The sequence below is a fragment of the Vigna radiata genome, chromosome 8 (genome assembly GCF_000741045.1).
Source record: "Vigna radiata var. radiata cultivar VC1973A chromosome 8, Vradiata_ver6, whole genome shotgun sequence".
NCBI lineage: Eukaryota > Viridiplantae > Streptophyta > Magnoliopsida > Fabales > Fabaceae > Vigna > Vigna radiata.
The window spans coordinates 33085542-33098539 of record NC_028358.1 but is presented as its reverse complement, the minus strand read 5'-3'; the positions used below and the strand labels follow the sequence as shown (position 1 = coordinate 33098539).

Here is a 12998-nt window from a genome sequence, read left to right as displayed (position 1 = left end):
ATAATTTTGAGATGAAGATTGTGGTGTTGAGATAAAAAAAAATGTTGTTGATGATTAAATTTATTGCAAATAAAAAATTATGATAGAAACTTTAGAAGAATAACAATACTATATGTATACGTCTTCAAACTTAGTGTCCTATAAATTTATTTATGTTTAGTATTGAATGATGAATTGAATGATTTATATATGATTATAACTTTATTCATATGATACAAATTGTTTAAATTAAGTTGATGATAGTAAAATTTATATGTATTATGATTTAATGTTAAAAACTTACCTTGTATTTTTGAGATTGAGATTTTCACCTAGATAATTATATATATATATATATATATATATATATATATATATATATATATATAAAAGTAGATATTTCACAAATAATATTGAGGATAGACAAAGACTATTTAATTTTTTGAATAAGAATAGACAATTATATATTTATGCACTCATGTAATTGATAGTGTTTTCACGTTAATAAAAAAAATTACTTGAAATTTTAGAAAATTGTAAATACATAATATATAGATTTACATTTCTGTAGTGAATATTATTATTAATAACCTGATTTGAATTATTACAATGAAAATATATTTTTCACATTTATTTTCAAAATAATATCATGATATACATAAATAAGATATATAAATCATGTATCTAAATTTGATAAGAACAATAAATTTTTTTAGCTTATCTCAAACCTAAAATACATGTAATTTTCAAAAGTTATAGTTGTCTATGACTTGAGAAAATACTATCACATGGATCAATTACTATATATCTTCATATCTTTGATATATAAGTATATGCATAGAAAGATGAAGAGATACGAGCTCACCTTTTATTCATATATAGCAAGCATAAAAATGACTAATTTCAAACATACTGGGAAAAACTATAATATATATGTAGGATTTAACATATAAGTCATATTTTTTTCAATGAATCTTAATCTTATCAGTACCATTGGATAATTTATTACTCAGTAGATGTATCCTTATACCAATTTTATATAAAATGTTGGAGAGGGGCAAATAACTGTAAGATTCGAAAAGTTGGCATGACTTTTGTTGAAGGTTAATTATTTTTATCCAATTATAATTGTTTGTAATTTTTTTAATATTTACTTGTAGTTCTAATTGTTTATAATTATTCATGTTAATATTCAAACAAATTAGAACTAAGTAATGATTACTTAATTTAAAGTACTAAGAAATTTTGTCATTTTTTTCATATTAATGAAAGTTATTGTATTTTGTTTAATATTTTAACAATCCTCTAAATTCAATTACTTATGTAAATAATACTTGTGCAAAATATCTTATAAATTTGTGCAACCTAATTAAAATGACTTATAATTATTTTTTAATATGTAAATACGTTTTATGCAAAAACTACGGTTACTTTTATTATTGCAACCTATAATAATATATAGGCTACGGTTTATGAGAAAAAAAACAAAAAATAACACACTGTTTTTGTATTTTTAATTTAAATTTTTCTGAATGATAATAGATTCACTATTATACAAGCGCCATAGCCTATTATTTATGTAGTTTTTTTATTTTTTGAATGGTAATAGGTTATGATTATACAGAGAAATTGTAAGTTATTCCTATTTTTGAATTCATATAAACTATGTTTTTCTTTAAAAATAAATTTAGTCTGTTTAAGTATAAATAGAAACCGTAAAATATTAGAAATGATAAACTAGAATTTAAAATCATAATCTAAAATGCTTGTTTTCTATATTATCAACTTGATAGACTGAGTAGTTTTTTAACAGTAGCTAAAGACCTCTAGTAGTGAGTAGTAAAATTTAATCATATTAAAACTTAAATACAAATTTTTTTCTTCATATTTTTTAGATCATTAATATCTGTTTTAAATCACAATTATCTCATAACATTAATAAAGATATCACCATAAAATTATGTATAGACAAATAAATATATTAATATCAACATTATTAATCTAAAATTAAATTATTTATCTTCATATATATATATATATATATATATATATATTAACAACATTCCAACAAGTATTAGTAAATTATGATGACAATTAAAATATAATATAGATAACTACATAATACCCATATTAAGAAAAATTAACAGCTTTAAAAGAATATTAAATAATTAAATTATCATTATTACTATATGAGTTAAATTTAGTATTTTATTGTTTTCTAGATTTCTTTTATTAAAATTTCCAAATAAATATTGAATTTTTTTACTTAATAGTATAAATGAAAACTTTAATAAGTAAATTATTATGTTATAATAATTATATTTAATTAATATTTTGTTCCCAATAATTATCACATCAAATACCACATATTTTTCATTAAGTTCCCCTTTTAGTGAATAAATACAACTTATATTATGTAAACAAATGATTTCTTTATTTGAACGTTGAAATAATTTTAATACACGATTTTACAAAATAAAAGATATTCTCTTCCTTTTCGGGACATAATATATTTTTCATAATAAAACAACATTGAATTAAAATTTATTTGTAGTTTATAACAATTAACAGAGAAGTAACTAGTACATGATTTTACCCTTAGATATACAACAAAAATAGATGCATTTGTCACTATTTCTGTTTACCAATTTTCTTACCATGTTACCTTTATATCTGTGATAACTGTTTTTACTTATTAAAATAAATATGTAAATAATAATAAGTACGAATAATTTAACTGTTTTTACAAATAATTATGAAAATTAAACACTTATTTTATTTAGCCATTAAAATAAAGATAATAAGAAAAAAAAAACGAACATTGTACATAGTTTAAGAAAATATTTTTCATAAATAAATAAAAAAGGCAAATATTAATTTTTTATACAACTTTTATTACGAATTTATTTTTATGTTTTAATAATTATTTTTATGTATAATAATATATAAAGAGATTCTCCCATTCGATTTTCTCATTATTTCTCTATTTTATCCTTCATAATGTTTTTAAGTTCTATAGTAATATATAAGAGATTCTTTATTTAATGTCCACAATTTTTTTTATCTATTTTACCTCTCATAATATTTTCAAGTTATAATGTAACATTCATAATAATGGGTGTCGGTTAAAAAAATATATAATGAAAAAAGATAATCGGTGTGATTTAAGGATTAATTTGTTTGATAATTTTTAGTGAGTCAATTGTTTCACTATACAAGTGCAAAACTTTTCATGACTCGACATGTATACTATATTGTAAAGGGTTTGATCAAGTCTGAATATGTTCTACTGTTTGTTTGATTTGTATACTAAATTTACCTTACAAATATAATTGTTTTATAATTAGTTTATTCTTGTTGTATGTTTCTTCATTGTTGTTTGTAATGGTTATAGTCGTTTATTCTCTATAATAGTTATCCTTTCTTTAATGGTTTTTATACACCATTTTTTTACATAATTTTTATATTTGTATTTGATGTATATAAAGTTAATTTTATGGTTGTCTTGAACGACGTAAAAATAACTTTATGTTTGTTTTTCAGTTTATTAACTAATCTATTTTATTGATTATCTTATTTTTCCTATCTTTTTAATACTGTTACACAATGTAATCCGGATTGTGTATGTGCTAGTTATAATATTAAGTATATCAAGTTTAATTATTTTATGAATTATTATTATTATATTATTAGTACAAGGAAATGTGGACATGCAGTTTCCACCAGTATTAATTAAATTAAATAACTACAGTACTACTTGATTTGTTTTAATTAAGAATGTATGTAATGTGGTAATTTTTTTATTAATTTTTTCTGGCCCACGATGTCATGCAAACTCGGTATCAAAACTCAGTAGGCCACAGCATGCACAGCAAATTCAAATCCCTTCAACGGTTCGAATTCTGAGCGAGAAGGGATTTTTACGGAGAAAATGTTTAACGTGAAAAATCGAGTTAGAATGAAATCGTGTACAAGTATATGGTTATGGCTCACAGTTTTATTGTTTTCAGTTCAATCTTTGGGATCTGAGAGGACTGACGTGGCATACGTGACTCTATTGTACGGAGATGAATTCTTGTTGGGCATTCGAGTTCTGGGCAAATCTATACGGGACACTGGATCCAACAAAGACATGGTCGTTTTGGTTTCTGATGGTGTCTCTGATTATGCCAATAATGTTCTCGAGGTACTGCTTTCCTATGCGAGTTGTATTAGTGCGGAACGAGAAATTAAATTTTTTATTCAGTTTTACTTAGACTGCCACTTTATATTAAATTTGATATTACTGTTTCATTTCACGTGAATCAGAAATTTTGGCGGTTATGAATGGTTTTGTTGATTTTGAAACTCTTCATTCATGTATGGTGGGTATGGTTTATGCAATGTTTTTTTTTTTTTTTTTTGTGTAGGCTGATGGGTGGATAATTGAGAAGATTAGTTTGCTGGCCAATCCTAATCAAGTACGTCCAACGAGATTTTGGGGTGTCTATACAAAGCTCAAAATATTTAACATGACTGACTACAAGAAAGGTCTAGTGTTTATGATTCTTGTGTTGTTTATTGAGTCTGGTTATGGAAGTTGTAGAGGACACTATAAACTTTCCATTTGGGGTTTTGCATTTCCTATAGGATGTAGTTTGCCGTGTTTATGAAGTATGACTTATTGGGTTTCTTGAATGTGCGCGTGCAGTTGTTTATCTTGATGCTGACACTATTGTGGTTAAGAATATTGAAGACCTATTCAAATGTGGGAAATTCTGTGCTAATTTAAAACATTCTGAGAGGTTGAATTCGGGAGTCATGGTGGTCCAGCCATCTGCTGCCGTTTTCAACGATATGATGAGTAAAGTAAACACTCTGCCATCTTACACTGGAGGTATTAGATTTTTCTTTTTTAACTAATTATGTGCAATTATTTTATTCTTTTCTTGAAGAAACTTGTATCAGATGTGGATTTGGACCTAATAGGGTTGAACAATGTCTTCATCTATATTCCTTCTTTCACAGGGGATCAGGGATTTCTCAATTCATATTACTCTGGATTTCCCAACGCACATATTTTTGAGCCAAATTTGACCCCCGAAATGTTGGAAAATAGACCAGTTCCTGAAATGGAGCGACTTTCCACTCTTTATAATGCAGATGTTGGTCTTTACATGCTGGCTAACAAGGTACTGGAATATAGGTAAATAAGAGGATGGTTCCTTCCTTATAATTATTTAGGGGCAAGACATAAGTGATACATCTCCCGTTTTGTTTCTTTCCTTCGTAACTTAAGTATGATGCTTTACCTCCTTATTCGAGTTTTGAGTTCAGATGGACGCCTGCTAGATTCAGTTGCCTTATTTGCTTCATATTTAACTTGTAAAAGTTTTACATGTTCATGTATTGATGTTTAGTTAATGTTCCAATTCACATGATGCAATTAGTTTAACTCCTACTGTCTGAACAACATATATTCGTTGTGGGAGTAGTACATTTTTAATTAATGTACCAAATAATTAAAGCCTTTCTGGATACGTTAAAGGAAGAATTGAATAAATCTTCTGTAAAAATTGCATGTAGATTGATGGAATGAACGAGAAGATGAAACTGCCAACCCAATGATGGCAGGGAAATTTATTTTGTGACGAATTCCTTTTTGTTGGCTTAGGAGCCTATTGTTGTGGTAGAAATTGGAATGAGTGCTGATGTCGATCTTTAATAGTTATGGCATTGCATTGTGACCGATATTAATATATTAGAAGACTGCTTAAAGGAATTATTTAGTGCTGTGCTACTGCTGTTGTATTCAATTTTACTGTTGGCATATGGAAATTTTGGCAGTTAGAATCTGCACTTGTTAATTTTGATATATAGATAGGTCAAGGTGATGATGTAGAAGGAAGGCCTAGGACTTTTCCATGATGTTAACATCTTAAACTTCTTTAATTCCTGTTAGAATCTGGGTTTTGGTGCATGTGTGGCGGGGAATTGAGTTAGGGGTTCTTATGACAATTATTGGCAGAAAGTAGGATCTGTTACATTTCAAGATAGGTGTAATACTCACTGTGATTTGCATCAATGCATTTTTAAGTTGAATAATAACTGTAATGTTGATAATTTAGGGTTAAAAGTTAGGAGAAGTTAGAGACACTTGTGTATTATTTTATAGTATTTTGGACAGAAAACTCTTTTCTGTAGAAGTCAATGACTTTAGGATATCAAATTCTGCTGTACTATTGTGTATTCTGTGTGATTTAATATTTCACTTCTCCAATATGTCAATTGGTGTTTTATCATTTTTGTTGTCCAACGTGCCAGATTAAAAGGAGGGAATTCTTTTGACCAGTTAAGAGTAATATCATGATGCATTTGATAGGGTAGAATGAATTGAAAGAGAAATTTGGAGGGGATGGAAGCCAGAACTGAGGCTTCGGTCAGTGTGGACAAGACATTGGCAAATTTTGAGTAGATTTAGAGATTTTTTTAGTAGATTACAGAAGAGAAGGAATCAAATTCAATAAAAAATGTCAGGATGAGAATCGTAGTCTTTTTGGTTGTTAAGAACGTAGATTTGCCATCTTTCAACCGAGATGACATTATTGGCTGGCCATTAGGGCAAATTGGAGTTCAAGGTATTAGTGAAGATTAAATTGGCAGAATTAAGCACAGAGTGAAATCAAGTGGATAAAGGTAGTGCGGAAAAACCAATTTCTACATCCAAGGATGCTTTTTCAGTAGGTGGTAAATGATGGGAACTGAGACAGTTATTGGCTGAAAGTAGAAGCAGTTGTATATTGAAATAGGTGTAATAATAATTGTCATTAGCAATTACTAGTGAAATCACAAGCGTAATATATACGAGTTCTTTAAATTATCTTTTTATTGTTCTTCTCTGTTTGATGCAAGAGATATTGAAAAAAAATAAATAAATTGAAAGAACAATGACAGGAAAGATAACAGTTATGTAGCTTGTATACAGAGGAAATAATTATACTTAAAAGTAATTTTGAAGAAAAGAAAGTTGTGTAGAATCCCACAATTTTTATAGATTGTAGATGTATTATTACAATATCGTGAACAGTAGCCGTAATGCTGACTGTTTAGGGCAAAAGGTTTGTAGAAGTTACATATTTTTTAAATATGTATCTAATTTGGGGATACTTGTGTATCGTTTTCCAGTAATTTGGACAGAGAAAACTTCTCTGAAGGCCGTGTTTTGCGTATTCTGTGTGATTTAATGTTACTCCTTTCAAATGCTTTGGTGTTTTACCATTTGGTCTGTTGGAAACCTTTTCCTTTCAATCAATTCAAAATGATTTTAAAAATGGTGGGAGGTGAATGAACATTTCAGCATTTCAGCTGTTGCAACTCATATTGGTTGTAGACTTGTACTTATTTTCCTAGTTTGCGTTAGCTGCTATTAATATTCATACATCCTCTCACGTACACCAAATATATGCATTTAAATATCTTGGTGTTACTTTACATGGCATCTTTTACTTCAGTTATATAACTATTCATGCTGACTTGTCCAGTGGATGGTAGATGAGAATGAACTCCGCGTGATTCACTATACACTTGGCCCTCTTAAACCTTGGGACTGGTGGACATCTTGGCTTGTGAAACCTGTTGATGTCTGGCAGGTACTTGTGCTACTTATTATCGTATTTTATCAATATCTCAAATGTTTCTTCCTGTAAATTTTTGAAAGGCCATCTTGCTTAAGTAGTCATGTGACTATGTTGAAGTTTGTGACAAAAAGTAATGCAAACAATTTGCTTTTACCTTGTTTGTGCTGCAGAATGTAAGGGAACAGCTGGAGGAATCCCTTCCTGGAACTAAAGGGGGCCAAAATCCTAAAGATTATTTTCTTGTAAACTTTCTTTTTCTGTTACCATTTTGTGCTGTGCTGTTCTTCAGCTATCGTTCATTTCTAAAGGTCAGCTATCGTGGATTGATTTTATTCTTTATGCATTAAGAATTCCATGCGCCTCATAATATTGTATTTTCCGCAGAATCAAGGGTACTATGGTTCCTGTTATAGAAACTCACGTGATCATATCAGGCAACTTTATTACAGGATTAAATCAGGGGGGCCAATTGTATATGCTCCTATTTCTTCCTCAACTATCAGTTCCACTCATCAGGTCAGTTTTTAATTCTATACCTGAACCATCATTTCTACCTCGACTAATAATTTGAATCCTCTTATGTGAGGTGTCCTTGCATAATCCTCTCATGACTGGGTTGGATATGCATGGTGCTTGTGTATTTGAATTTTTAAAATACCATGTATTATTTTTTTGTAAGCAATACTGACTATTAATTGTGGTGTTAAACAGCTAATAGAAGGTGCTCAGAACAAGGTGCCTGCATATTTGGGCATTATTTCTGTCTGTGTCTGTTTGTTGGCTGCCGTGGTGTCTCTTGGACTAGCTTTCGTGATAGTACCTCGGCAAGTGGCTCCATGGACTGGTTTTCTTTTGGTGTATGAATGGATATTCACAATCTTCATTACATTATTTGGGAGTTATCTCAATTTGATTTATCATTGGGGAAAAATTATGGCATCACATACGCCTTCCTCGTTGACTCATCCCGAGTCTTCTGATGAGGATTCTGGAAAAGGTAAGTTCTGGCGGAGTGGAGCCCATTCGGGGATTGTCTTTCATCTGTGTCCTGAAGACTTTTTATTTTTATATTTACTTTTTTAGTTGCCATCCTTAGTTTTATCTCATTTATATTATTAACAGGTCACCAGCGTCAGATGTCATCATGTAATGCTGCTACGTGGTTCTATGGTTTAGGGATGGCCCTCTTGGCCATTGCTGCTCCTTGTTTGCCTTTTATTTTTGGGATCACTGCATTGTTTTTACGGTAGTTTTCTTTATTAGTAAAGATATCATTAAATATATAATGTTGCTATCGTGCTTGATCTTGTTCGACTTTCTATTTATTTTAAGTATAATTCTATTGGCCCTATTTTTCGTTTAAATTTTACAAATAGCACTTTTTTTCTCTGTATGTTTTTTTTTATAATTGACTATAGTCGAATATTAAATGTCAAAATCTAAAAACTTTCATAGAACACACTGTTTGCGGCTGGCCTCTTTCGAGTGGTAACTTGTAATCACGCTCAAAGCGCATCTGATATGCTTTCTGAGTCGTGATTTTATCCTCCCCAAAACATGGAGGGTAGATCATGAAGTACAGAATTATTTGACAATTATATTGGTTATTCTATACTTTATTTTTGGCTTGGATATTAATAAAGTCCCTCTTCTACTATATCAAGCTAGAATGGCAGTTTAGAAACTATTAGGTCTGTTGATAACTTTATCTGCTGTTATTTTCATGCTTCTTTAAGAGAGAGGGAGGAAGAAGTATAGTAAAATTTTAACAAACGGTATGGGTTTCTGGACAAAAAGCAACATGCTTGAATGGGGAGGGTCTTTCTTTTTCCTGTCTTCTGATGAATTTTGGCGCTTTTTATTGCACTTTTTCGGCACACACAATGCCACCAAAATTATCTTCTCTTTTTCTTATACATTCAGCTTGAGGTGAAGTTAACTATATTTCGGTTTTGTAAATTCTAAGTAGTTAAGAGGAAAAACAGCATTTTTCTCTTCGAATTTCCACTTACATTTTTTTTTATTTATATTTCTAACAGGTTAGGTTTGATGGTTGTCGGGGGCGTAATATTAGTATCTTTCATGACATACTCTTCGGAACATCTTGCTATCAGATCATTTGTGAAAGGGTTTGAAGAGAGGGATGTCGCACGCAATGCAAGCTTCTGCTGTTGATTGAATTCTTTGAGGTGATACAAATTGCGTTAGATTGTTTCTTTATTCACCTCTATTTCATTAAAATGTGGATCATGGATCCATGCAGGACTTGGATACGTTGCCATACAGCAACCCTCACATTTTATCTGAGCTTGGACTGCTCATGCAAAAATTACAACAAAGCGTGGCATTACGCTGAAGAAATTCTTAGGAAAAACTCTAAATTTAGTTTTTGATAAAACCAAAAAACTTTTTAATCAACTGGTAGTGTGGTTGTTATTGTATTCATCTAGCTTATCTAATATATCGAGAGTTAGTGTGGTTATTATTGTATTCAACCAACGGGAAGCTTTTTTCACAGCTACCCTATAGTCCTATAGTTGAACACAATAATAACGGGTACCGTTGTTTCCTTGACAAATGTAAAACTAATTTTGTCAACTTAGCATAATGTATTTTTCCTAGTTATCATAATTGCATTGCTTCATTAGTCTTCTTTTAAGAGATTAGGTGGCTCCTTCAAGAGTACAATCGAGTCTCAAATAAGATAAACATTTTTTTTAAGGAAAACCTGCTTGTGTAGTTGCTTGGGAAATGACTACAAAAAAAAAAAGGGGGTAAACAAGTTGGCATCATACGTGATTAATGAAACTTATATTTTTGTTCTTAAAACATTTGAATAATTGTTTACAAATGGTTCATTTTTGCTCATGTTAATTTCATTTTTATTAAAGATTATCAGTGCTCGTAGTATTTACTTTAATCCCTTTATGTTTTTACCAAGTCTGAACCCTTAAACACTAAGAGCATTGGTTTAAAACATTTAATATTGGTTGGTTGTGTAAATTAATTCCAATCAGTTACATTAGTAAAACGTGTGAATATTAGTACATATTTGGATAAACATTCGTAATTTTAGTGAACATATTTAAGATTTTTTTTTATATTTCACCTTTAGAGTGGTTTTGGCAGTACTTCAGCCTTAATTAGAACAGCACTTGACAGGTTTAACGAACAAAAGAAAAAGTAAATTGTATCTTCATATATTACACCAACTTTTTATTTGCTTGAAAATCTGTGTATCAGTGTATGAAAGCTGTTTGCAATTATATTAACTAGTCTTAACCAACTACTGAGTGGTGCACATCGGGTACAACCCCGAACCTGTTTTATACATTATCCGTATCTTATACGATAAGAGAGGAAGAGATATAAAGTTCAAGTTTTGTCCCTTTCTTCCTTTTCATCTCTCATCTCTGCTTTTCTTAATAAAGAGAAACCAATTTGTATCTTTCAGTATACTTTTCTTTTCGTCCTTGTCCTCCATATGGGATCCACTTCTATGCAAGGTGGCATAATATCTTTACTGTTTTCTGTGTTTTATGTTAGCTTTGTTAAAATAGGTAGCATCCTAGGGGAAATACATTTTGCATCCTGAGATAGGTAAACGCATCATATAAACCTCTTATGTGGCACATACACTGTTACTCAGACAGTGCAAAGCCTCAGTCAAGAACAATTTCTTTGCTAGATTCATATCAATCTTGACTTGCCATACTTGTTCCCCGTGATAGTGGAACTCGCACAAGAAAATCTAGTTATGATTTTATTCATACAAGATCTCTTTTCTGTTCTAGTGTAAGTAGCACTTATAGAGAGTCAAATTATTAAATTCTTAGTCTATATCTTTTCAACTGCCCTAACTCTTGAAAATCATGTAGTTCAAAAATGGTACAGGCATGGCAACCCAACCCAAGTGGTTAATTACTAAAAAAAATTCATAATGGGTATCAATTTGGTCACTTGAAGTCAAAATAGAGAGTGGAAAGTATAAAAAAAGTTGGAAAAAGAGTCCTTGTTTGTATTGTTTCTGGATGTTGTATTGGTGCTGGTCTATTGGTTCTGGTTTTGTTCAGTAGAACTAAGAACTCCCTATATCTAATCAAAGTATCAAAAAAAGTTAATCATATTTGGCTTGTCAGTTTTTCCTTGATGACTCACGGGCCAATAATAAAAACTTATTTATTCAGACAGGTTATAGTTTTGTTGGTGCGCATCACTTTCCACCAGGTGGGACACATGGCAACCAACTCATATATTTAATAAAGAAAAAACGTAGATAATGGACAAATTGAAGGTGAGTTGACGGGAATTATTATGCTTATCCTAAAGTAAAAGTGTGGCAGATGAAATTTACTGATTAATTATTGGAGAAAACTATAGATATGTGCCTTTTATTTGTCTTTACTCTGAAAGAGAACTACTAACTTGCTGAATTTATTATTTCCCCCCAGTGCATGTAAGTTCGCAGTGGGGCATAATCTACATTTTCTATTGTTAATTCGATTATAAACTTTGATGAAGATTTAGCTCAGATCGTTCAGGGCCATTTGTTATGAACTCAAGTGATATAATTGTTAGAAGTTTGACCAGATGAACCAGTTCGATTTGTTCTCTTAATTAGCATTTTGAAAATAAAAAGTAATGAGAATGATAATTGCAAAGACTTTTATGACTTGAAGATACAAAAATACCATTTGTGTACGGCATGATTGTTGATCAGAAGCGAACGTGAAACACTCTTAACCGTAGCTTTATCAAGTAATTTGAAGTTTCAAATTATTCAAATTAGACATAATGAATTTTCAACCTGCGCCAAAATACAAAATAAAATTTACCACAGCAATATCAGTTGCAGCTGCTAATTGTAATAGATATTTAATACATTTCAGGCCAGATATAAATTTTATAGCAAAAACAATTCTAGAAAAGAATAATTTTTTCTGTAAGTTAAAATTAAAGTTAATTTTTTTTTTTGTTTTGGAGAAGCTAATATGAGTTGGTTAATAATAATTATTTTATATATGAACTAATTTTAACTAATGAAAAGTTGATTTCATTTTTTTATTTGTACAAAATTTTATCTAGAGAGATTCTACCTTCCACAAGAAAAAAAAAAAAAAAGTCCAATACTTCCTTTTGAACTTAGAATCATCAGATTATTTGATTAGATCTGAAGCAAGGTGTAGATGCATATACATGCTTTACATTCATACTTAACATATCTGTGCGTGCTCAAGAATCTGCCATTGGAATTGCATGGTTTTGAACCAAAATATACATACAGATCGTGGCCAGATGCTTGTGTAATTTATTGATTCTTTTCTTCTTCTGCAAAGGATGCTATCATTTTATTACTTAGCTCAAGTCAGTAATCATTCTAGACTCCCTAGCCATTGCATGTGT

The 12998-nt window shown here is 30.0% G+C and overlaps 1 protein-coding gene across 1 annotated transcript; it reads left to right on the top strand.

Annotated features, from left to right (window-relative positions):
• Positions 1-3836: 3836 nt before the first annotated feature.
• On the top strand, positions 3837-10442 carry LOC106771435 (inositol phosphorylceramide glucuronosyltransferase 1). Its single transcript, XM_014657411.2, has 11 exons — positions 3837-4165; positions 4389-4509; positions 4670-4855; positions 4987-5150; positions 7500-7607; positions 7766-7903; positions 7980-8111; positions 8307-8592; positions 8718-8841; positions 9635-9784; positions 9859-10442. Exons 1-10 carry the CDS (start codon positions 3911-3913, stop codon positions 9768-9770), a joined length of 1650 nt encoding a protein of 549 aa, XP_014512897.2. The 5' UTR covers positions 3837-3910; the 3' UTR covers positions 9771-9784; positions 9859-10442.
• The last annotated feature ends 2556 nt before the right edge of the window (positions 10443-12998 follow it).

Bases quoted from the DNA above. Each gene is read 5' to 3' on its own strand.
- LOC106771435 (XM_014657411.2), top strand. From the start codon at position 3,911: ATGTTTAACGTGAAAAATCGAGTTAGAATGAAATCGTGTACAAGTATA. The intron at 7,608-7,765 runs GTACTTGTGCTA...TTTGTGCTGCAG, and splicing joins AACCTGTTGATGTCTGGCAG to AATGTAAGGGAACAGCTGGA. The intron at 8,842-9,634 runs GTAGTTTTCTTT...TATTTCTAACAG, and splicing joins ATCACTGCATTGTTTTTACG to GTTAGGTTTGATGGTTGTCG.